Here is a 26,673-nt window from a genome sequence, read left to right on the forward strand (position 1 = left end):
TAAATCCTTGACATGGTGGAACTCGCCCTGCTGAAATATGTATGTTCCAGTACAGTGCCGAGAATATCAGTCTCAGTCGGAAGCCGTTTTCAGACGTTGAAACGACTATTAAGTGAATTAAATCGCGTTTTATCTTACCGCTTCGCTTGAGCAATGTAAACAATAATCATGGTGATTGTGTCATAACTAGCATATCAATCTAACATATCAAACACTGACAAACTTATTACAGTTGCGTGATTTAATGAATTTTTCGCGCCCCAAATGAATAACTACTGTCGTTTCTGTGAAACGTGACACATTCCATTTACCCGTCAGGCAGGCGGAAACGCCGTAAAGAGGGCTGCTACCCTTATCACGCAGTCTCGCCTCGATGTCCACCCGGCAGTCGCGCCGGATCACCGCTCTCACCCTCCTGTCAAGTGCGCAGAAGGCCGGCGATTTCCCCTCACGGCGTAACACACCCCTCCTCTAGGTCAATGGACTCTCTTTCACCACGCTGTCACCTTGACAGCTTTGTGCCTTTTGGCGGAGAGGAAGGATGTGTTGTTCTACAAGCTGTGTAGCTGTCATTCTATTGCTGTCCAATATGCCCCCCCCCCCAATGTATTGCCCCCCCCCCCTGTCACCCCCAGTCAGCTCGGTGCCACGGGCATCGCCTGGGAGCTGGTGGTTACTCACTGGTCATTCCCTCCCTCCATTCTTTCCAACCATCTAGCTTAACTTGCACGGCCAATTATTTTAGTTACGGTAGATAACGTAGCAGCAAAACCCTTGAGTTACATAAACGTCGCTATTACATCAGTTTAACTACGTTAAGACACGATTTTGGCGAGTCGAGACTGCACGTCAATCAGTCCTGTCAGAAGATTCTATCGTTGACCGCCGCACAGTGGCCCTTTTTCAGAATTAGCACGCATAAATTCAAAATATTTTTTCTCTTCTTTTGAGTAAAAAGCAGTCTAATCGTGTGCAAAACATTCCAAACTATCCGATGGTGCCATTTTTACCACCTAAAAAATAATTATCTTTGGTAAAACTGACCGCAAAATCGAAGTTTGTCGAAAGGCGCGCGGACACCACCGGCGGACTCTAAAAAGTAGGGTGAGATGAACATCAATTTGTAAGACTTTCGATGAGAAAATATTAAAAATTAGTGGCATGGCTGTGAAGCTGAGTTTACGTAGAAGCCCTAGAAACCACTATTTTCATTGTATAAACTTAAATAGACCACTTTTGCCGTATATTGTGGACACAATAACAGGACAATTATTAACTGGAGATGGCGGCATACATATGAAGCTTTATGTTAAGTAGAACACTCTGGAACATGTCGTATTATACATCGTTCGAATCGCCGATCTCTTCTGACCATGTCCACCAAAGGGCATCGCGCCATTTTGCGCCATTTTGCTTCTACGGTGGATAACGTGAGCCAGGTCAGTCCGCGAGCGGCTGTGGCTCCTGTTCGATACGACTAAGCTCATTGACCTGGCTCGAAGCTGGTGTCACCTGGTGTGCGCCTAAATGTGGCTTGACTTTTGCCGTAAGATGTGCTAATTGAAATGTCATGTAGGCATAACGCTGTGCCCAAGAAAAACTGTCCGATTTCTTGTCGCGTTTGATGTCCAAGCCGCACAAGTCCCGTGGTCGGCTTAAGATCTAACGTCAAAAGCGCCTATGTGTTTGTATTATTCGCGTCGCGCTGACCTTAGTTGCTGCCCGGCCGGGGCCGACTAACGGTGGCTGGCAACAGCTGTAGATGCGGTCACGTGACGCCCTGGGGCGTCCTGGCCTGTCCTGGGGTGTTCTATATACCCTGGTCCTGGCGGTCAGTGCAGCGCGGCGGAGCGGCCTGGGCCGGCGGGCGAGCCGTGCGAACGTGCGCCAAATCTTGGGCCGAGCGGCCTGTCGCTGTTGGGCCGAATCTCCTTGGGCAGCTCGTTTCTTTTCTCCTCTTTGCATTTGCAGGGAATACGTCCTTGATCACGTGGTGATGTCTTGCACCACTTTTAGGTAATGTGGGAATTAATGCGTGCTAATTCTGAAAAAGGGCCACTGTGCGCCGGGCGCGAATGAAGCGCCGCCACGCCCGGCTGCCTCTGCACCCCCGGCGCCGGGCGCTGGCACCGCGCCTGCCGCGACCGATCACGTGACCGCCCGAGGGCCCAACTCAGCGGCGGGGCCGCTAGGTCGCACCCCGGGCGGGGAGGGAGAGAGAGTGGGCGGATGGTAGAGGAACAGTGACCGCTCGGTGTCGTTTTACGAACGACGATGATCGTGGTGGTGGAGCGACACTGGTGATGGTGGCTGCCGTGGCGCAGGTCGAGCGGCGGACACCAGCAGGAAAGTCAGCACCAGTAAGACCTGATGGGGGGCGGTGTCACGGTGCTCCGCGACCGGCAATGGTGAGTTATGATCTTCGATTTTGACACATAACTACTCGCTACTCACATAAATTAACAAAGAACAAGGAGGCACGGAGAGATGGAAAGGGGACCCTCGCGAAAGAGAGGAATACCGGTACAGTCGATGGCTGGCGCTGCGCACGAGACAAAGAATTGGGCTTTACTTTCGATATTTCGATTCTTTTTATATTTTTCTCATTTTTTGTCTTACATTTTCGTTTCTTTTATAGCTAATGAGTATACTAGCTGGTCGAAGTATTCCGTTGGGAAATATAGGGACCAGGCATATGAGCGGGTCTGTTGGGATTGTCGATGCTCGCAGAAAAGCAATAACAAACATGTGATTAGAATGCACAGCCATTCCATCTATATTCCATAGGGTCAATCAAGCTACAGCTGCATTCGTAATTTTAGTTGTTTGTCTATGTAGCGAGGCAAAATAGGAGCTGGTTAAGCTGCTCCAGGCTATCCTTTTAGTGGGCATTGCTAAGAAATATATTATTTTAGAATTGACCATGACAATGATGAGTGCAGCTATTGACCGATGAATTTGTAACCTTTATTAGCCGAGAAATACATATATTTCGTACTTTTTTATTTGTATGAATATCATCCGTGCACATCTATCTGCGGTGACCGTCGTCTTATTGAAAGGGTTCCCAACTAGAAGTTGCCACAGTTGCATTGCATTTGGCGGACCCAGTAGAGGCGGAACACCTTCAATTAGTGGGGGCACTGCCGACTTTTGGTACCATCCTTTCCATGCAACGCCCATAGGGCTTATGTTAAAATGCCAAAATGAAAGGGGGGCACGGTGCCTCGGTGCCCTCCCCGTTCCGCCGCCTATGGGCGGACCATATCTCACAGCTCTCTGAGCTGACAGTTTTTATCTGACAGTTATTTAGGCTGACACCTCTATTAGCTGACTTCTCATATCTGACAGCCTTCTGAGCTAGCAGCTCACACCTGACAGTTTTCTATCTGAGCTGATAGCTCACATCTGACAGTTCTCAACCGTCAGGGACCGCAGAGCCGACCGACGCGTGTCCCTGCCAGAGACTGATACCCTACACCGTAACACTAATGACTCGGAATGGAGTCTATCAGCACAGCCCACCACGTCTGGTCAGAGGACGGCTGATGGACAGTTACCAATGGCTCTGACGCACGTGAGAAAACTCCGAGAGCTCCGACGTGAGCTGGATAAATTGATGTTTGTGGATATCAGAGACATACAGACTACAGAGGCTATTTTTGTCGTACCGGAAAACGCTTCGGAGGGGGGGGGGGGCGTAGAACGAGTGAGGGCAATAGTGAGCCCCGCAGGTGTGGACGTGCAAAGTGAGGCCTTTAGCTAATGGGTGCGGGTTGTGACAATTGAGACGGCAAGTTGCGAAACGGATGTAGGGCTGCCATTTGCAAAAATTGAAGTTAATCATTTGAATATCGCCTCCTAAAACGGTTACAGGTCAGGCTTCTCATTAAACATTGACATTTTGCTGTTATGTTGAAAAGACCCTCCTAGCTCACTCGTTATTAAATGGGACGTCAAGTGATGCTGTTAGATATTTCCAAAATACTTGCAATTAGTAGAAGGGAAGGGATCAAACGTTAGTAAGCCCTGATCCCCGGGTTAGCTTTTGTTAGTGATAATTAAATGTTCAGGCTATTTGGGCACTAACGGTAGCATGAAGCCAATTTAGAACAAATTTTGTGTCATGCAAGCACAACATTTCCTAAATTTCAGATATTTTGCAACTTTGAGTCTCCATGGAAGCAAAGCTTGTCATTATTTATTGTTGGACCCAAATCTCCAGCCTCCCCAGTTGTTTATGGCGCCTATGATTGTCTACGATTCACCGAGTAGCCTCACCCATTAATTTCACGGCCAACTTCCCTCAAGCCTACTGTACCCGTTGGCTGACGATCTAGCCTTCCCCAGAGTTTCCACCATGCACCAAGTACCTACCAACCCTTTCTCTCAAACGGTGTCTTCGATGGTGTCCGGCTCTGTCACGTGATCGTCCCCCGTTGACTGCGTCTGCTCACCATTCTTATCACGTGACCGGCTAAAGCGACGGCTGAAGGACGGCCGACGGCACAGGAAGAGCCTGACGAATCCCTGGCGGAAGCTGGCGTTGAAGCCGCCGTACAGGATCGGGTTCCACAGCGAGTTACTGTAGGCCATGAAGTACGCCAAGAAGTGGACGCTCTCGAACCAATAAGGCTGTCGAAAAACGACGAAAATTGGTTAGATTGGCCTCTCTTGAAACTGTCGCGTCTCGGCCACTCCGAGCTGTCAAAAAAAAAAAAATCCGGTGGTTAGAACAAAAATGGTTAGTGTAATAGCAACAGAAAGTTGAAAAAGGAGTGGGTGAAATTATGTGTAAATATAGGTGTTCACTAAAAATTGACACAAACTTTGAATGGCTGCATGTCAAAGGTGAAGCAAGCTATTACGATGCAACTTAGCATAGAGATAAAAGGGACGTTTTTATCATACCGAGCATAACATTTCACGGATGTAATGAAAACAGTGGCGTTGGAGATCGTTTTAAACAAGGACTACCAAAAGCCCATTGGCGGGCTTTCCCAAAATAGCACGTCAATGGGAGAGTTTGGCACGTACAAATACCTAATGAAAACTTAAAATGTCAAAATTAGTTACATACCGTACAGTGGGACGAAAGTTCTAGAGGGTGTGGGAGTCCGAAAAGCTGAAGTGGTGTAATTGTGAAGATATTGACCTGAGGAAGGGTCGGGGCCCCGAAAATGCACGTGGAGGGGCTTTTTGACACCTCACGGCGCAATGCTGTTGATCAGTAAGGTATTAACTGTGCCTAAGCGAAGAAGATATATCACACCTGAGACTAGGCTGAGTTACAACCGGCGCAAATGATTTCTCGAAGCGACTGGGAACAACATAAGGCCAGAGAAGTAAATATGCTATGGTTAAACAAGGGACAAAAAATGCATAAAAAAGTTAAACTATTTAAGGTAGAAAAATCATGTTTTTAGTTAAAGGGCGACAATTAACTAGACAATGAAGTGTTCTGTTGTGATGTGATCGATAATACAAGGGCTAACGTCCAATTAAGTGTCAGCATGCAAGCTAACGCTGGATGCCGTGGCGTATGTGTTATTTCAGAGAATATCATCAGTTTGACTTTATTCCTCCTGACTGGTCCTTTACAATATGATGCTTTTTTAGCCAAGTGTATTATTAAGCACTAGACGTTCATGCAGAACAACATATGTAACCAGAAGGTGATCTTCTGGTCCGACCTCGCGCCAGCACACTAACCAGGGGGCGCCTTGAGGGCCCCGGCCGATGTAAAAATTCTCATTGGAGCGAGACCCGATAAGCCATTTTCCACGCCTGAAATTTAACAAATGAGCATCTAATGTGATTTGCCTAAGGCTATAACGTATGTTGGTGTCTTTCGATTTCATACAAAATATCAACTGGCTGCTCATTACCACCATCAACTGGCCAACATCACGGTCCAATGGTGCCAGAGCTTGTGACAACACTTCCAAGGAAATGTCCAAAAAATGACCGATGGGGATCAGGCAAATCTGTTGACGCTCTACGGCTTACAGCAGATGCAATGTGCATTACAACAATGCCTCGTTTGTTTAAATCGGTATATTTTTACCGAAGATACAGCCTGCTAAACTTTGTGTCAATTTTTAGTGAACACCCATTATATGTGCAATACAGTGCGGACAAGAACAGCTTTATATAGGTAATGAAGAATCGCTTCCTGTTATTGCTCCGGCAGCAACAAGACTGATTTGTTTCATGTGCTAAACCGAGTAAATGACCAGCAAGTACAAACGATCTTGACCAGAGAAACCCGGCCACTTATTTCAGCAAAGTGAGGCGTGAGCCAGTAAGTGGACACTCAAACCTAATTGGCTGCTAAGAAACGAGGCCAGTCGATGACTGGGTGTGAGAGAGGCTAGCGTGGTATCAGAGATGCGAGACTGGTCTTGCCACACCTACTCAAAATGGCGGGTATTTTGGCTTAACAGTTTCAGTACCAGCATTATCCCGCGCCCCGTTGGGCTCTGCCGAGCAACGCGCCCTGTTGGGGGGGGGGCAATTTGCCCCCCCCCCCCTAAGATCTCGAGAACCACGCAAAGTAGCGCCAAGCGGCAAACGGTGTTGGATAGCCCCACCAGGGAACTCCCTTGTGACCCAATTTCATTGACCTAGGTCAAACCGATGACGTCACAGGTCAGGTCATAGGTCGAATTTTCACCGTTCGGCAGGCATTTCAAGAAATGCGTTGTAAAATCGAGTAGAATGCATTTCATTGAAAATCATCGATGGGAAAATGTTTTCAAACACATATTTTGCTATTTGAGGTCACTGATACCAGGTCAGGTCACAGAGGTCAGGTCACTAAGGGTCATAATATGAAAATATCATGTGATGCATGTATCATGGTCCATTTTATACGCCAAATACGATTATGTGGGTCAGGCAGCCTTTGGGGTCACTTAAGATTATGTTCTGGTTAAGGTCAGGTCAAGGTCAGGTCAAGGTCAGGTCAAGGTTAGGTCAAATTAGGTTAAATTTCAAAGTTGATATTTTTGTATAAAATGGGTATTGGTTCGATGCAGCTCATCACGGGGAGTTCAATGGTGGTCTTTGTTTTGCCCTACGTGGTCTAAAATCGCTAAAAAATTGAGTTCAAAAATTTAACGTCATCATTTTTGAACAGTTTTTTCGCTATAACTTGGCCAAAAAACGAGATATCGATCTGAAATTTGGTATGTATATAATATAGAGCTCAAGGACTATCACATATATTCCGGTTTTTGAAATTTGGATTTTTTTGATATTTTAAAAAGTTTTTCAAAAAAAACTTTATTTTTGGGGGTCTAAAACCCAAAATTTGGAAAGTCCGAGATAGCAATTTTGTAGCGCCGTTTTTGTCTACATGACCATATAAGTAACTTTGAAACTGCTTGGTAACTGTAGATTTGGTGAGCGTTTCAAGATTGCATGTTTTTTGCTCATTTTTGCTCGAACATGACTTCAGTTTGACCTCAATAACTCCTGACCTGAGGTGACCTAAGTCTTGAAATTTTGTGTGAAGGTGTCAAATTGATGCCCGGGAAGGTACTGAAAATTTGGCGGCGCTGCGCGCCGCAGTTTTCTTGCTATTTAGGAAAAACCACAGGGGGGGCAAATTGACCCCCAACGGGGCGAGGGTTATGAATTAATTATCATATATTGATAGTTTAGTATCATCCCCTGATTATTAGAAATAAATGAGTGTCCAAGACGTCGTGTACTTATCACTTCTTTGTAAAAAAAATGCTTTTTAATTTGTATCCCGCTTAACTCGATTCTAGAGTCAGTAATAGGACCGGATATTAGATAAAACTATGCGGTTCTCTGGTGTCCAAAGTCCGCCAGAGCAAGGCACTAAAACTACAGCATTTTAGGCGCAATTTCAAAATTTCAAAGACCAAATTCAAAACGTTCACGTGCATTTTTAACGTAAACTTTTTGAATTTGGCCTTTAACTTTGTGAAATTGCGCCTAAAAAGGTGTAGTGAGTATAGATAGCACGCAACTTTTGTCATAAGCCTGCATTACCACAACCAGTTTCGTCGAACTATGTATTGTATGTCCAGAGATTCATTACGTACTGCAAAACTATTCTTTCGCGTGCTGTTCCGTCTGGATCAATGCTAGAGGCTGGTCAGCTGATTGCTTCCCCTCCCCGCTCCAAGATACAGCACCACACCTTTCATCATGTGAGAAGAAGTCATAATACCAGAACAATAGCTACAAAGCAATGATTTGTGTCCATAAGTTCCGCATCATATTGCTCTAGTAGACTTTGAACTAAGTTAATTTTGTTGAGGATACACTGGTCTCACGCCGATCATTAATAAGGTCCGCTGTTATAAATAACCGACAGTTTGTGTTCCAAATGGTAAAGCCACGTCGTCGGAATCTTATTATATTCTACTGAACACACCGGAGTTGTCGTCATAACAGCATTCGCCTTAGTTACTTGTCACTGAGCTCTTAATTCAAAATAAGTCATGCAAGTGGGAAAATCATGCTTGAATCGATGCATGTAGGCTACCTATGAACGTAACATTATTATGTAGAATATTTGTAGATGATGAAGTTTTATATCCATGGTAACCTGAAGCAGAATGAACTGAAATTTTTTGAATGTTTTCGCATTGCAACTCGACTTTATACGGGCATCTAAATATTGCAAACAAAATAGTAAATATATTGTATTTGCGTTCTTTACATAGACCTTCTTCAGGCATTTTCAATGTATGAAGTAGTTTCAAAGGTATTGCCATTTGTCGGGCCTGGGTAGCAACATGGCTCCCTCATTTCTAAAGTACAGGCTCCACGGCACACTTTTTCGGTTTTTCGTTTCGTTTTTTCGCTTTTTCGGCTTCAGTAGACGATCAACTTCACTTGATAACATTGGTGTAGCTCCACGGCAGCGAAACCGAAAAAACGAGATCAGCAACCCGAAAAAGCGACGCGAAAAAACGAAAAAAACGACTCTAAAAAGCGAAAAAGTGACTTTAAAAATCGAAAAAGCGAAAAAACGAAGCGACTCAACTCATCCAACCCAAAAGTTTGGATCGACAATGAGTTTTTCGGCTTCAGCACGTGACGATGTGGTAATACTGATGCATGTTTCCGACGATTCACACTTAGGTACTCCTAATGGAAAGGAAGGAATGTAATCGCTCAATAGTATTTCAGTTTAGGCAGGTACATATTATCCACGTGAAAGGATTGAATAGCGGTTAATTATGCGAGATATATGCACGTATTTATTTCATCTTTTGCAAAACCTGTTCATCATGCTACTAGCCACGCCCTGCTAGGGGAGCGGTGTATGAACACCACCTGCAGTTTTCGCTAATATCTCAAAAAGGTGACGCTTCGCGCCACTGTTTTTGGCACGCCTTATCAAACACCTTTTTACGCATGTTATGAAAATTTCAGGACCAAGGTCTCTCAAGGTCAGGTCACCTGATCAGGTGGTCAGAGTGACCAACTCAGAAAATGTTCTAATGCTTATCATAGCCCTCGCATGTGTGCGGCGTTTGCCAGCTTCTAATGTGTAGGGGGGGGGGGGTCGGTTGGACCACCCCCTTGCCGTTTGGCCCCTGATCGAGCTAGAGCTTCGCGGAAAAAACGAGCGTGTTGCCCGTCACGAAAGGGAGCCGATGATACCCAATTTTAAGGTCCTAGGTCATTGGTTGACCTTCCAGGTCAGGTCAATGACCCAAAGTCGGAAAAATCGGGACACCTTTTTAGAAAGTAGAAAATCGGGACCTGTTAGAAAGTCCGTAATGTATGACTTGAGAGTCATGTTACCTTTTCCTCAAGTTATAATGAATATGAAATAATATTTTCGGAGTTTCTTGAGTGATATATATTGAAAAATTGATAGCAAATATTTCGATACTCGTAGTGGTACCTTTTTCAATGCGAGTGATGCACAGTGCGAGCTTTGTTAAGCACAACAAAATAACACAATTCCCATGCAATCGGTGGAGCTGGGTCCTTCAGTGCAGATAAAATAACCTATACGATACCGCCTTCCTAAGAACTTATACAATATCACTGTCTATCACGGAATTTTAATTAAATATTTAGACAATCAGCGCTAATTTAATAAAAAGAGCGTCACTTCAGTTACAGGTAAGTCACACTTACACAAGGTGACCCCCCCCCCCCCCTCGCGTGTTCGTTCAGCGTGCCAACCACTATTTTTTTAGCACAATGTCCCATATTGGGCTCAGCTGGACGCCACCGCTGTCGAGATTCATTGACGGGCGCAGCTGTCGGATCTCGATGGCCTCCCTGATTTTACGTTTTTTTCCAGTGGCGTTCGATGGCTAGGGTTCTCGCCTCGAACGGGTTCAAGTCACCGCCACAGGTACAAAAGTGTCTGGCCGTCGCTGACGTATCGCAGCGTCCGTGCTTGATATCGGCGGTGTGCTCCTTCAATCTGTCCTGTTTTGGTCGCCCGGACTCTCCGATATAGCTGGAGCCGCACGAGCACTTTATCTCATATACGGCCCCTTTCTTCTTGCTCTGCTCCACGGGATCTTTGACGTTAACCAGGGGTCACCTGGTTAGCGTCAAAGATCCCGTGGAGCAGAGCAAGAAGAAAGGGGCCGTATATGAGATAAAGTGCTCGTGCGGCTCCAGCTATATCGGAGAGTCCGGGCGACCAAAACAGGACAGATTGAAGGAGCACACCGCCGATATCAAGCACGGACGCTGCGATACGTCAGCGACGGCCAGACACTTTTGTACCTGTGGCGGTGACTTGAACCCGTTCGAGGCGAGAACCCTAGCCATCGAACGCCACTGGAAAAAAACGTAAAATCAGGGAGGCCATCGAGATCCGACAGCTGCGCCCGTCAATGAATCTCGACAGCGGTGGCGTCCAGCTGAGCCCAATATGGGACATTGTGCTAAAAAAATAGTGGTTGGCACGCTGAACGAACACGCGAGGGGGGGGGGGTCACCTTGTGTAAGTGTGACTTACCTGTAACTGAAGTGACGCTCTTTTTATTAAATTAGCGCTGATTGTCTAAATATTTAATTAAAATTCCGTGATAGACAGTGATATTGTATAAGTTCTTAGGAAGGCGGTATCGTATAGGTTATTTTATCTGCACTGGAGGACCCAGCTCCACCGATTGCATGGGAATTGTGTTATTTTGTTGTGCTTAACAAAGCTCGCACTGTGCATCACTCGCATTGAAAAAGGTACCACTACGAGTATCGAAATATTTGCTATCAATTTTTCAATATATATCACTCAAGAAACTCCGAAAATATTATTTCATATATGTTAGAAAGTCGTCAAGTGTGGCTGCTAAGGGTTTTTTCGGGGTGCTGATCACGAATATCGTGTTAGTTTTGATCACAGATGATGTCTTTAAGCATTTAGACCAGGTCGGGTCAGGTCAGGTCAGGTCAACCAGTAGGCGTCGTGACGGGTATTCGTAGTACGTGTCAACCGCCTCTGACAGCTTCGTGACATGTTACGAAGTCACCAAAACTTCTTCGTAAATGTTCAAATGGTTGCTTAATTCGAATTCAGCTCCAAAAACTAGCCTAGAAACATGTAAAACACGAAAAAGTGAACCGAGGTCACCAAAGGTCAATGACCTGACCTGACCTTCGGGTGACCTTGACACCCACCCTAATGCATGGGAGCAACATCAAAGCACATGTTTGAACGTTTGAAACCACGAAAAGCTTGCAAACGCGCGGCTAATGCGAGCCGACATACGCCGAATCGCGATTCCGGCCAAACATGGTCTCGGAAAAGAGGTCACAGGTCAAAGGACAAAGGTCATTGGGGTCAGGGTCATGAAATTTTCAGGGTAGGTGTACAATTGATCAATGCGAGGGCACTGAAAGTGTAGTCGCGATCGGCCACTATTTACGCGAGTTATTCGCGAAAAACCATGGGGGTCCATCCCCCTACACATGCGAGGGATAGCTACGCCAGGTAACGGATGGCTTTGGAACTTTCAGCAATTCATGAGAGTAGCAATATACACAAAATGCATATCGCATTATTTCGATATCGGTAACCCTAGGTCACGTCAATTTTGCGACCCCCCCCCCCCCCCCCTATTGCCTATACAAACTGAAAATTGAAAGGCGTTTTTAACGAACGTTATTCTAAACACTCTCAGGTTACAAGTACACAGAAGCGTATAGGAACCATGGGTGCAGTGAGTGCAGCTGCAGTTGCACCCACAATAATTATCGAATAGGTGCCGACGGGTGTTCCCCCTCTCAGCGGGGCGTGGAAATCCAGGAGCCCCAGCGGGGCGCCGGTTAATAGCTGCTGGAAGTCAAGCCAATTTCCTACTACAAAACAGACGAAATCGATTTTAAGTAATTTCCATCTGTTAAAACAGACAACAAAACAGACCCCTAGGCAGTTTATAAGTAAAGTAATCTTGGTTTCGACCAACGCATTGCACTGGTTACAAGCAAAATAAAAAGAGCTGGCGTTTGCACAGCGCGTTCCAATTAAACAAAAATCAATGAAACTCGAAAAACTCAAGTCACGAAGCGATAAATTGAAAAATCGAAAAACCGACGCGAAAAAGCGATAAATCGAACCGAAAAAGCGAAAAACCGAAAAATCAAAAACCGAAAAAGTGTCCCGTGTAGCTTGACCTTAATTGTAGCACTAAAGCCTGTAGATCAGAAAACACATTCACTTGCACTTAACTTATATGCTGACGCCGACCACAATGTAGGAAAGATGTATTTTACTCAATAGCAAATAAGTTATGAAATTCCGGTTGAGGTATTACATTTCAAGCATTTCAAACTTTGTAAAGTATGTTGTTTTTACTTTTAAACTTCCCACACATATTTATTAATATTTATCACAATAATAACCGTGTATCTAAAAAGAAACACATGGAAAACCAGCCGTATTCATACATGTCTCCTTTCATTCATACACTGCATGCGTTCATTAATCAATTCATTCATGCACATACACCCCTGAGCACACCTCATATTTGGATAAGCACGTACTCGCGCACGTGATAACACGTGATAACATTAATTACAAAATAATTAGGTCTAGCGTCTTATTCGTTTCCACAGATGTGCACCTTAACTTTTTGATGAAGTTCTTGGAAGAGCAAAACTTGTTTACCACCAGCAAACTTTCATGATATTAACCTTTGAAGTAATGCAATTAAGCTATAATTGCTAGCATGCTAGCATTGCTAGCATGCTATCATTGCAATTAAGCTATTACTATAATCACGGAGCGAGCGAAGCGAGCGGAGTCTTTCCTTAGATTAACCCGGCAGGCGGTGGGCCTACCAGCCACCTTCCGCGCGGTGGGGGGGGGGCACTTTTTTGCCCCCTCCCCGTATCTCCGAAACTACTGGACGGATCCAAAAAATTCAAACGGCGTTCGATAGCCCTGTCAAATTTGTCGAGGGAAACCAAATTTCATTGACCTCGGGGTCACCGATGACGTCACAGGTCAGGTCAAAGATAAAATGTTTCACCGTTCACGGGGCTTCTAGGGAAAGCGCTATAACACCGAGTAAAACGCATTTTGTCGAAAATCAGCGATAAGGATCCAGTTGTCTAGTACATATGTTGCTATTAGAGGTCACTGGTCATACCAGGTCAGGTCACAGGTCAGGTCACCAAAGGTCACCAAGGGTCACCACATGAGCCCAACTTTACTAAGGTTATGCGATGCATGTTTTATGGCCAGTTTTTCATTTCCAACTCAATGGTGTTGGTTATAACACCATCAGGTACGATTTAGGTCACTTTCTGGTGGAGGTCAGGTCAAGGTCAGGTCAAAAAAGGTCAAATTTCAAAGTTGATATTTTTGCATAAAATGGGTATCGATTCGATGCAGCTCGTCACGGGGAGTCTAATGGTGGTCTTTGTTTTGCGCTACGAGGTCTAGAATTGCTAAAAATTGAGTTTGAAAATTTGACGTCATCAATTTTGAACAGTTTTTTTGCTATAACTTGGCCAAAAAAAGAGGTATCGATCTCAAATTTGGTATGTAGATAGAAGGCGGTAAAAGCTATCACATATATTCCGGTTTTTTCGAAATTCAAAAAACTTTTTTGATTTTTTTGGCTATTATATTCAAAAAATCTATTTTTTGATTTTTGGGGGTCAAAATCCAAAAACTTCGAAAAACCGAAATAGCAGTTTTGTAGCCCTTTTCATTCCACACCTTTTATGTCTGAAACATTTTTCTGTATCTCTAAAGCTGTAGGCCTGACAGCTCTTCCCGCGAAACCTTTTTTTTGGGTCGAAAATGGCAAAAATGACGTCACTCTGACGTCATTAGCGGCCAACCTATCATAGCCTTTGGAAAAATTTTTGGTCACCATGTGCGCTAGCTGCTCCCGGGAGGGTACTGAAAGTTTGGTGACGATCGGCGCAGCGGCTCTCGAGATATATCGAAAAAACTAAAGGGGGGGCAAAAAATTGCCCCCCCCCCACCGCCTGGAAGGTTAAGGAAATTTCTGAGTATGAGCGGCCGGCCGGCTGGCCGTGCGGACGCTTTTGCGAGGCTTATATCTCAACAACCACTTGACTGATTTACATGCGGTAATTTTTGTAGGGTAGCTTAATTCCTTCTACCAAGTATTGGACTATTCCCGATGCATGTGGGTGACCCCTTATGCGCGTGCCACGTGCAAAACGAAGAGGTATCAGTTTTGCAATTGTTGCAATATCTCGGTAACTACTTGGCCGATTGCGCTGAAAGTTGGCATGTAGGTAGGCACCCACTAGGCACTGCATAATGCATATCCATGTGCCAGAGTCGGGGTGCTGCTGCACGTGCGCACGTGCAGGGGTCGTTTCCAGATCTCGAGAACGGCTGGACCGATTGCGCTCAAATTTGTTACACAGTTAGGGACCGGTTAGTAGGGTGCCGTGCAACAGTCAGTCGACCCATTTTGCACGTGCTCACGTGCAGGGTGCCGCTTCCAGATCTCGAGAACGGCTGGGCCGATTGTGCTCAAATTTGGCATATCGCTAAAGACCGGTTAGTAGGGTGTCGTGCACAAGTCAGTTGGTGCAAGGCACACCCTCTCGCTCGCTCCGTTAGTCGCCCCAAAAGGCGTTATACTGGTATATAGTAATGCAATTATAACTCATGAATATAGCATTGTTATTTAGAACACTAAAAAATGGTTTGATATTGTAGTTCATGGTAATATACGTGAAAAACGTAGCAATTGTTAAAAGCGCTATAAAGTGGCCAGTTCTGTCAAGTAGCATCTCGAAGTACCAAGTAGTGTCCAGTAGCATCCAATAGTGTCCAGTAGTGTTAAATACTGTCAGTGGTGTCCAGTAGGTAGTTGAAACAATAGTGCACAATAGTGTAAAATAATGTCCAGAATTATCAAGTAGTGTCCGGTAATGCCCAGTGACTTCCTGTCTATTGTTCAGAAGTGCCAAGTAGTGTCCAGTAGTGCCCAATAGCATCAAATGGCATCCAGTAGCGTCCAGCAGTGTTGCGGTAGTGCAGAGCAGTGTCAACTAATGTCCAGAAGTATCACGTAGTGCCCAGTAACGTCCAGTAACTTCCAAAAGTGTCCAAAAGTGTCCAGTACAATCCAGTAGTGTCCAGTAGTGTCCAGTAGTGTCTAGCAGTGTCCCGTGGTATCCACTCACCGGCGCGCTGTGGCCCGTATCGATGGCAAACATGGAGTACAGGCTGATAACCTGCAGCGGCAGCCAGCAGAGCACAAACACCACCATCACCAGCACCACCATCTTCACCACCTGGGGAGACGGCGGGAAGTGTCACCACTCACCACACACACTAACTACACAAACACCACCATCACCAGCACCACCATCTTCACCACCTGGGGACAGTGGGGTGTGTCACCACTCACCACACACACTAACTACACAAACACTACAATCACCAGCACCACCATCTTCACCACCTGGGGAGACAGCGGGGTGTGTCACCACTCACCACACACACTAACTACACAAACACCAACCTAATCAACACCACCACCCTCACCAGCTGGGTGTAAAGCACGGTGTAAAATACTATTATAGCATTACAAAATACGGTGACCAGCATTAATCCCTATCTGGGGTGTAACCAAGTATCACCAGCTGGATTTTAACCAAGTATCACCACCTGGCGTTTAAGCAAGTATCACCAACTGGGGTGTAATAAAGTGTGACAGGTATGTGTATGCATGTGGTGTTGCATGTGTTGCTGCATGATGCCCGCGTGCTGAGTGCTGGCTCCTTATCCCCGCAGGTGCTTTATGTCTGGGCCGAATACACGTTATGACCTAATCATCACAAAGGTGTATGATTAATTCACCCTACTAACCATACACCTTACACATGTATGGTTAGTTCACCTTTTTGCGTTGTTCGATGGCCAATTGGCAAAACCCATTCGTCCGATCTGCATATAGGTGGCGCCAGTGAGAGGCATTCCGGCAAAACCTTCAGCATATGGGCGAAATGAATCGCTGATCCCACTTCACAGTTCGTCAGTTAGTATAACATTCGCTATTCGCCATAACTGATTGAATTCCGGCAAAACCTTTGACGATTTGGCCAGAGATTTCAGATTTGACAGATACTGCACGGCTACAAGGGGATATTAGGAGACTTTATAATTGGTCGAAAACTTGGAAATTGAAATTGAATCCCTCCAAGTGCAAGCAGTTCTGTATTACCTTAAAAAGTGACCCCCTTACTTGTCAATACATGATTGGTGACACTCGCCTGGAAATCGTGCACACAATTAGGGACTTGGGGGTGGTTTTAGACAGACGACTCACGTTTTGTAATCATGTTGACTTTATTGTGTCTAGGGCAAACAAAATGAACGGCATTCTTATGAGGGCGATGCAGTCTGAATCAAAAATTGGCATAGTAAACTGGAAGTCAATTTTGACCGCCTTCTATGGAAATGTTCGTGCGATATTAGAATATTGTTGTGTCATATGGGGTGGTGCGGCAAAATCGCACTTAGATAGAGTAGAAAAGATACAGTATCACTTTCTCAGATGGCTATACTTTTATGTAAATCGAAGCGCGATACCATCCGATATTGATTATTCTCGTTTGCTCCAAATGTTTAACGTAACTGAATTAGAGAAAAGACGCCATCAATACGATATCATGTTTGTGGAAAAACTGTACAAAGGTGTCCTCGACTCACATGTACTATTGGCACGGTTTCCGCTGTATGCTGCTCCAAGAATTACAAGGAGGATTGAAGGAGCTCGTGGTGTCATGAATGTACCATTTGCGCGGGTCGACACTATGAAAGGTTCGCTTTTTGTTAGGGCACCCACTATCATAAATGAATTTATGTTCGAGATAACAGATTTGGATTTGTTTCACGACTCAATGCGGGATGTTCGGGCTAAAGTAAGACGACATATACAAAACATGTGAGTCCTGGTGTGAACCGCGTGACTGTATTTATTGTGTTATGCATGTACTGTATGGACTGTGTGATAGATATGGTTGGTATATCGAGGGATTGTATGTGTAAGAGACGAAAGACTAAAGGCAATGTTTACACTGCTCCGAACGTATAACTGCTATGGACTGTTACTGGGCGTCAATTCGCCTGTTGTTCCATGACATCGAATAAATAAATGCTTCGTCATTCGTTTAAATCCCTTTGTCATTCACCAAAACACCCCCATGCTAATTTCGGCATTCCTCATAACATTTCGTCAAAGCTAAAAACAGATCACCCCTTTACTGAGAAGTATAAATATGACCGCGCTTATACAAGGCAGTGTGAGGCATAGGTGGCGAAACTCGTAGGTGATTTATCCACATATAACATCGGTAGGTGATCATGAGCGACATAGGTACATACAATGTACATGGACGCAGCTGACATGTTATCGGCTGATTGAACAGTGAACAGGCAACAAAGCGTTTGATAAGTCAACCCCGCCTCGAACTCCAAGGTGTTGGGCGGTGGGCCGGCCGGGCCCGGCTCGCCATCTGTCAGCCGTACCCTCGCGAGTCCGACCGGCGCGGCCGCCCGAGGCGTTGTCCCATGACATCGCTCGGGCAGTGACGCGATAATGACGGCCGGCTTTGTAGTTTGCACCGAAGTGCTAAGGAGTCTAACGCTCGACCGTCTACATGCCTACTCGATATTGCGCCGGTAGTCTCCTCGTAGTCATCGTATACTGCCTTTTTCGGAATCCAATGGTTGATTAAAAGTTAATTGGTCAGAGGTGAATTAATGCAAATTGCGCTGGAGCCTGTCGCAAGCCTCATCTATGAATGTGTGATAAAGGTTAAACATTTAATATGGCTATATAAGCAGTACATCATTGACATTTTGATCACCGACGAAAGTTTTAAATCAACAGTCATTGCTTACGCACAGTACCGATGGATTTTGCACATCGAGTAACCATTTTGTGAAATGTCGAAGCATTATCGCAATCTGACAAAGTGTTTTGCCTATGACGAATATTATGCTCAGTGCTGCCGTCCAAAGGCAAAAACGCATATGTCGGGTCATGACCTGACCCGACATATGCGTTTTTGCCTTTGGACGGCAGAGTGACAAAGAGTTATGCAGAATGGTTAAATGGAGTCCAGCCTGTTTTGCCGACCGTCAAACAGTGATGCACGTCGCCGATGGGTTATGCTGAATGCCGCTTGTTCAAACTGATGCCGAAACGGTTATGACGATTAGCCATCGAACAACGCAAAAAGGTGTACTAACCATACATCTTACTGGCGTAGTTACACCCTGTCCACATGGGACAGGGTGTAAAACTACACCAGCTTTCGACTAGCTACATTCACTAGCGTAAAGATCACAATATTTGGGAGAGAGGTGCAGTGTCTATTAAAGGGACTATCCCACCTTTAACATGGGGTTTGAGTTGAGATAGCCAAGTTTGCGGCGAGGTTCAGAAACCACTATCTATCTAGGTTGCAACCCCCGCGGCCTCTTGGTGTTGAAGAAATTCGTTCCCTTCATTTGAAAATGGGCTTTGTGCAAGGCCTTATCTTCAACATGGAGCGACCGTTAGTGTGACGTCACCTTGTTTAGTCGTTCTGATTTAAATGGGTTTGTTCGTTGAAAAATCGCTTAAAACTTGGTCTGAACTTTGTTGTGGTGCCTACAGAGTAAAAAGAATCAGCTTTATGACAGTAATGTGGCCTGGGGAAGGAGGTAATTTTGGGCTGTGACGTCACATATTTGAAAGTTTGTGTTTGAAATATGGGAAGCCTAAGATGTTTAATGAAAAATAAATGCCAGAACCGTGTTCCTGGTCATCCAATCTATAAAGTCGGGCACAATTTAACTGGTTTTAACAACATTTTAGAAGGTGGGATAGTCCCTTTAACATTTCCTATAAGTTTACAGATGACCCGACCATATCGCAAATTAAAAGATAAGCAAGTAATAGCCTTTGGCTCATTGTATAATAGACAAAAGAAATGGAAAAGAATATATGTGCGATATTTCGTGTCCGACACTTTTTCATTTCAGTGCATGAAAAAGTGTCGGACACGAAATATCGCACATATATTCTTTTCCATTTCTTTTGTCTATTATACAATGAGCCAAAGGCTATTACTTGCTTATCTTTTGATAATAATGGGGCTCATTTTCAAAGAAACCCTCAACATCATATCGCAAATTACAAAGGAATTTGTTAACCCTCGCATGTGTAGGGGGGGGGGTCGGATGGACCCCCCCCCCTGGTTTTTCGCGAATAACTCGCGTAAAAAGCGGCCGATCGCGACGAAACTTTCAGTACCCTCGCATTGATCAATTTTACACCTACCCTGAAAATTTCATGACCCTGACCCAAATGACCTTTGACCTGTGACCTCTTTTCCGAGACCATGTTTGGCCGGAATCGCGATTTCGCGTACGTCGGCTCGCACTAGCCGCGTGTTTGCAAGCTTTTCGTGGTTTCAAACGTTCAAACATGTGATTTGATGTTACTCCCGTGTGTGTCAAGGTCACCTGAAGGTCAGGTCAGGTCATTGACCTTTGGTGACCTCGGGTGACCTCGGGTCACTTTTTCGAGTTTTACATGTGTCTAGGCTAGTTTTTGGAGCTGAATTCGAATTTAGCAACCATTTGAACATTTACGAAGTAGTTTTGGTGACTTCGTAACATGTTACGAAGCTGTCAGAGGCGGTTGACACGTACTACGAATACCCGTCACGACGCCTACTGGTTGACCTGACCTGACCTGACCCGACCTGGTCTAAATGCTTCAAGACATCATCTGTGATCAAAACTAACACGATATTCGTGATCAGCACCCCGAAAAACCCCTTAGCAGCCACACTTTACGACTTTCTAAAAGGTCCCGATTTTCCCGACTTTGGGTCATTGACCTGACCTGGAAGGTCAACCAATGACCTAGGACCTTAAAATTGGGTATCATCGGCTTCCTCTTGTCACGGGCAACACGCTCGTTTTTTCCGCGAAGCTCTAGCTCGATCAGGGGCCAAACGGCAAGGGGGGGGGTCCAACCGACCCCCCCCCCCCTACACATTAGAAGCTGACAAACGCCGCACACATGCGAGGGTTAAGCATGCCCTTCGTGCCTTTCGTGCCTTTGTATTTTAGACAACGAGGAAGCAAACGATAATAAAGGACGAATAGTGATAACCTCATACGAAGGGCCTATCTGCTGCGTTCAGTTTTGTACTTTACGATCTCTTGGATCCTAAGAATGCCAGGAAACTACCAAAAGGAAGCCGCAGAGATCTCGTACGAAAATTGGCCTGATGCTGAGAGGTTAGAGCTGTGTGCGTCTTCACATCCAATTTCCTTTGATAAATTATAGAGCGGGCATCCGCGCACAAGTTTTCCGCACAGACCACAGTCTCTCCTTGCGTGCTCTTTGAGGTCAACACGGATCGTACTATTTTGATTCATTATTTAAGTTGAGGATGGCGGGATACCACGAGTTGTATATTTTTTATCCAAATAGGAGGGTTTTATGTGGGTAAATGACATCAGTAAGTACTAGCTTAATACAAAAGCAAAACTATCTAGACAAGTCATAAAAGGAAAAGGAATGTGGCAACATGTTAACCCTTAGTTCTGTGGAAGCATCCCAACAAATCACCTACCGACACAAGCGAGAACATAATCAAACATACATTTCTTAATGCTTACACACACATAGTGCACTCTTTATATCCCGAAGAAGTCCCTTCAGGCAGTGCAGACTCACCCTCTTTTTTGATCCATTGCTCTGGTGTATCTGAGACTCCATTCCTTGACTGGGAAAGGGCGACAGCCACAAACGCCAGACAATCAGCGTGTAGGCGCCGCCCATGACTGCAATCGGAGCGAAGAACAGAGCCACGGCCACCTGCGCCAGCGAGAGAGGGAGAGAGCGAGGGAGTTAGAGGAGACACGTAAAAGGCATAGAAGTTGGGGACAGAGTGGGATAAAGAGATAGAGAGAGGAACAGCGAGAGAGTTAGATGCGTAATATAAAACATTAAGATGTCGGAGGGAGAGAGGGAGAGGGGGAGGAGGAGGAGGCTAGACAGAAAGAGGCATACAGTTATAGTCACAGCTTGATGTGAAACGACACGAGCAAAACCTTCTGTCCCTGCTTACGCCTAGATTCTTCAAAATCCAACTCAATCGAGAGTTTTGTTTCAAAAACTCACTATGTTTTATTACAAATAGCTACCAAAGTAAGCTTATCTGACAAATGACAATATCATGGGCTTAACGCTGCATGTTATCCTCCATCGATTTCAATAAATGTCAGAATATGTGCGTACCAGCGTCCTCAGAGCCATAAAGACAGACAAATGATAAAATAAGGCTGGATATGCCCTTTCTATTCGGCTTGAATCATTTTCGAGAAGTTATCCACTCTGAATGGCTCTTGAGAAGAATAAGATGTGCTCTGGCATACGCGATACACGTTGTATGGGCCAAATCAATTAGTGAGATTGAGGGTAACGAATCTCGCATCGAAACCAATCAGAGAAGTTTCAATGGCCATTTCAGTCGCTTCGATCACAGTTGAAACTGGCAGTGGATGCTATAGGCGATTGGCTGGTAGTTGGTGCAGTATCACCACACACAAAACCAAATCAAGCATGATGTCAAGATCCTAAATAGAGAATGCTCATAAATGTTCTTTAAAAAGATAGGGGGCTTATGCAAAACAGTATGTGAAGCTAACATGAGGATGATTTGAAGACGACGTGCTGGCGCGAAGATAGTACGGGGACCCGCAGTTGCTACTGTACAGCGACCCTGAGTAAATTGTCCCAGCGCCCTCACAGGGAACAACGATAAGCTGTCAGAGGGCACGCACAGAAAACCTCAGCTGCTCTTGTACAGGGACCGGCAGTCGATATCAATGTTATCGGTTGTAACTGGACAGGACAGACGGCTAGAGGTGGGGCTCGTGTATGTACAGTAGCAACTGCGCCCCCCCCCCCGTACTTCACTAGCTTCGGGAAAATGAATTATTCAAAATTTATATTGGCGTTGAAGTTGAGGCTAGAGTACGTAGAGGCTTACATGTAACCAAACCCATCAACCACGGCAACTACCACAAATTTAAATTGAATAATCCCTAACACCACGGCAATGGGCTGATTCGCCAAGGCTTATACAGTCTAAAACTTTAAAATTAAGCATGGAGCACAGCGTCAGCAAAGCGTACCGTAAAAATACGGGAACTTATCACTCACTCTGTGAAAGCCGAGCACGATACATCACGACGCAGTCTAATTTGCCGTCCGGCGGCACTTGTTATTTGAGTCAGCCGGTCGCTGCGCGGTGCTCGCAGCAATTAAACCCGGGCCGAGGGTGGCATTGGACGCTGTGTGGCCATATGAAATATATAAACTCCCAGAACTTGGTCAAGCACAAGTTTTGTGGTAGTTGTAGTCACCTAATCGGAGGCTAGTTGCTAGAATAAAAACATTGCATATATCTTGTTCATGTTCCGAGGCGGGAACGGTTGGCAGCCTGCGGAAACCACGCTCAATAACGATGCACGATTTTATTCGTTTCAATAGCCAGCTTAGTAAATTAAATTTAGCTTTGGTCATTGAACAGAGGTATTCCACAAGCATTTTTCTGGCTATTTATATCATCACAAGCCTATTGAATGATCGAAAGAGATGCTTGATTACTTTGCTCAAGTACAGGGTGTCCGGAAATTGATTAGCCCTTGTATTTAATCATTTATCTGTCAAACAAATCAAGTGAAGCGCATCGTTTATTTGCCAATGCATCCTCCGCCAAGTCGGACACACTCCCTCATGCGCTCTGGCATCCCGCACATCAGGTTGTTCAGCGTCTCAGCGCTGATGCTAGACCACGCCTTCTGCAGGTTTCTCACCAGCGCCGTTTCGTTGGTGGCCGGCCCCATCTTATCCAGCTCGTCCTGCACGATCGCCCACAGATTTTCAATGGGCGACAGATCAGGGCTGTTGCCCGGCCAGACACCCTTCTTCCAGAACCCCGGGAGGTTGCCCCGGCACCACTCCTGAGTCATGGCAGCGTTGTGAGCTGGTGCGCCGTCCTGCTGAAAAATTGCCTCTGACATCCTTGGCAGAAGTTTGACGCTGGTTGGTGGCCCGTTCTGCGTCGTCCACTCCATCGCCGATGATGCCGTCTGTTTCAGCACTTCTTCAACATGATATTCCGCCGTCACGGTCTGGCCTCGCGGTATGATATGCAGCTCGGAGAGCCCTCGATAGCTCATCATGGCCCAGACCATCACTTTTCGGGGATGCTTCACCGTCTCCGTGGCGGGCACTTCTTTTGCTGGTGTGCGCCCACACACGGTCGTTTTGGCGGTTCGGCGGATGGCACAGCTCGAATGGCGACTCGTCGCTGAAGAAAACGCGTCGCCACTCTTCGATTGTCCAGCTAATGCGCTCCCGCGCGAACGCCAGCCACTTGAGCTTTTGAGCTTCTGTCAACTTCGGCTGACGACGAGGCTTGAGCGGCTTCAGGTGGAGGCACTTCGTCAAATAACTATGGACGGTTGTCTTAGACGCCGGATGTCCTTTGGCTGTCAGTTTCTTGGCCAACTTCCTTGTCGATTGGCGTCTTTTGAGGGCAGCTTTGGCGAGAACAATTTTCGCCACGCAAGTCAGGACGGTCTTTCGTCCTCGACCGGTCCGGTTTCGGAGGGACTGTCCTTGGCGGTCTCGAGCCATCCAGATTTTCATGGTGCTGACGGACACACCGAGTGTCTGTGCAACACTTGCCTGCGTCATGCCGCCGCGCACCATGCCAACTGCACGGTGGCGCGTAGCCAAAGAGTACTCCTTCACCATCTCAGATACCGACTCCGCGCGCTGGCACTACCTTTCGGAAACTGACCTCTGACCCCTCACCGCGGCCGTGACCAGGCCACCTGACCCGGTCACGTGGTCGGCAAACAGCTGAGCGTGCCCTAAGGCCGTGTCCTACTTCGATCGCGCTGGTTCCGTTGGCGCACAGGGGAGCAATGACCAAATATCCAAGGGCTAATCAATTTCCGGACACCCTGTAGATACGCTAATGATTCAAACGTCATCTTTCGTAGCAGCACGCGGTACTGGGCTCAGAGGCACAGCTTACCTGTCAGGCGCCCACTTCTGCTGGCATGTAATGGCGCGAATCACAAACAAGCCTTGCGGTGCAGCATACCGGTCAGGCGTCTACTTCTCCTGCCATCTAGTGGCGATATTCAGCAACTAGCCTTGCGGCGCAGCATACCCATCAGGCGTCTACTCTGCTGCCATCTAGTGGCGCGAATCAACAACAAGCCTTGTGGCACAGCATACCCATCAGGCGCGTATTACTAGCGCCATCTAGTGGCAGGAATAGGAAAGTGCCAAGCCTTGCGGCGCAGCATACCTATCGGGCGTCTACGTCTAATGCCATCTAGTGACGAGAATGAGCAGTAAGACTTGCGGCGCAGCATACTCGTCAGGCGTCTACTTCTGCTGCCATCTAGTGGCAAGAATTGCCAACAAGTCTTGCGGCGCAGCATACCCATCAGGCGTTCATTGCTTACTTATTCCGGCGGCGCGATTGCGCACTTTGCCCCAATGCATTGCGTAACTACGCTTGAATGTAGGAGCATTTTCTGATCATAGCGTACCGGGACGGCTGGGACCACTTCTGCGCCTGCCATCTATCGGGCAGTGTTTGGAACTACAGCGGGACCCGGCCGGCCGGGCCGCGCGGCGCCGTTACGGGGCTATGGAGGCGAATGAAGTGGTGTAAAACCAGACGAATTGTACGCTTGTGAAGCAAAAAACGAAAAATGTACACTCACCACGGTGTTCAGGAAGGTACTGGGAACAATATGGATATAATTTAAAGCTAGTACGATGCGAACTGTTGGTTCCCTAGAGCAGTATTTACATGCTTGTAGGAGATAGGACTTTAACATTACTGGAGCTTCTAAACTGCGCTCGCAAAGTACTTGATTGTAAATATTTCCATTTAGAGACAAAAATCTAAAAATGTACAGTCAGAGCGTTGTTCCCAATGCTTCTAGGTACACAATGAGCATAAATTTAGCTTGAAGTGTCATCACACATTGGTTCCCAGTCCAGTTTAAAACGACACTTTGTGCCGCAGAGCCTATCTCTTCCAATAGATGACGGCTGGGTGGCGGTTGTAGTTGCGGACAAGACAATTATTGAGTGAAATGAAATCATTTGCTTTCAAAGAAGAATTTTGAAGAACTTGTAATAATTGACAAATAATCGTTAATTACAGTGTATAATTTCAAGTACATGGCAAATGAAAAGATTTTAAACAATGCTTGTGAACCCCAGTACCGCCGCGCGAGTAAGCAAGTACTCGACGCACGGTCTGCCCGCCACTTCTGAAAATGGTCCGCGGCCGGCCGGCCGCGACCCGACACGGACCTTTTTAGCGGGAAAGAGCCTGGAACGATTTAACCTGACGTCTTTCTCACAGTACCTGCGACGAAACCCAACAACCAAACTACGTGGACCTGACAACTTCATTGAAGTGATCATGAATTATTCGCGGATTATGAATGAATATTCAAGAGCATGGAGCAGCTTTGTTTGAAGAGGAAATATTAGCGGATGGCTGGAGACCAAAATGAACGGATGTTTGTCATCGGATCGATCCGTAGGCTAGTGTCCAAAATATCGCTACCATGCAGGCTTTGTGCAATGTGCATTGTGCATGCTTTGTGAAAGTTTGCCGGATACGTGGAAAGTCTGCTGTAGTGAAATGAAAAGAAGCTGCGCAATGTGCTTAAAACACCGTAGTATTTTCTTGTGCCAATCATTCAGCCAAAAATACTTTCCCGGACAGAAGACTGAAGAACCTCCACTAATGCATTAATGTCATTCCGTTTTATGCATGCGGTTGGCTGTGACATTTACATCCTTTTCAGTTATATGTTCGCTGATATAAAATTCAAAACCACCGTGCAACATATGCTGTGCAGAATTCTACACCAGACCAAAAGATTTTCATCAAGTGGGTTACATTAAATAGCACGTTTAATGCACGCGTGCGTGTTACAGACCACAAATTACAAGCCTCGTTTTGCGCCGCGCGTGGCGTCTACTCGACATCAAAGACAAAAGTTCTGCCAGAAAGCGTTCGTGTTGAATACGCAATTATGCAGCTGTCTGCGAATATAAAGTGCGTCATCTAGCCTCCAGTGGGGTG

At 45.9% G+C, this 26,673-nt stretch overlaps 1 protein-coding gene across 1 annotated transcript in view; it reads right to left on the reverse strand.

Moving 5' to 3' along the window:
• LOC122372897 (substance-P receptor-like) overlaps positions 1 to 26,673 on the reverse strand; it is an 89,157-nt gene that overhangs the window by 2,427 nt on the left and 60,057 nt on the right. The window contains exons 6-8 of the mRNA XM_043350569.1: positions 21,207 to 21,347; positions 15,643 to 15,753; positions 4,458 to 4,635 (exon numbers count right to left, since the gene is read on the reverse strand). Of these exons, the coding sequence (XP_043206504.1) occupies positions 4,458 to 4,635; positions 15,643 to 15,753; positions 21,207 to 21,347 (430 nt within the window). The remainder of the gene's footprint in view (positions 1 to 4,457; positions 4,636 to 15,642; positions 15,754 to 21,206; positions 21,348 to 26,673) is intronic.

The sequence above is a fragment of the Amphibalanus amphitrite genome, unplaced genomic scaffold (assembly GCF_019059575.1).
Source record: "Amphibalanus amphitrite isolate SeventyFive unplaced genomic scaffold, NRLGWU_Aamphi_draft 001416F_arrow, whole genome shotgun sequence".
In the NCBI taxonomy this organism is placed as follows: domain Eukaryota; kingdom Metazoa; phylum Arthropoda; class Thecostraca; order Balanomorpha; family Balanidae; genus Amphibalanus; species Amphibalanus amphitrite.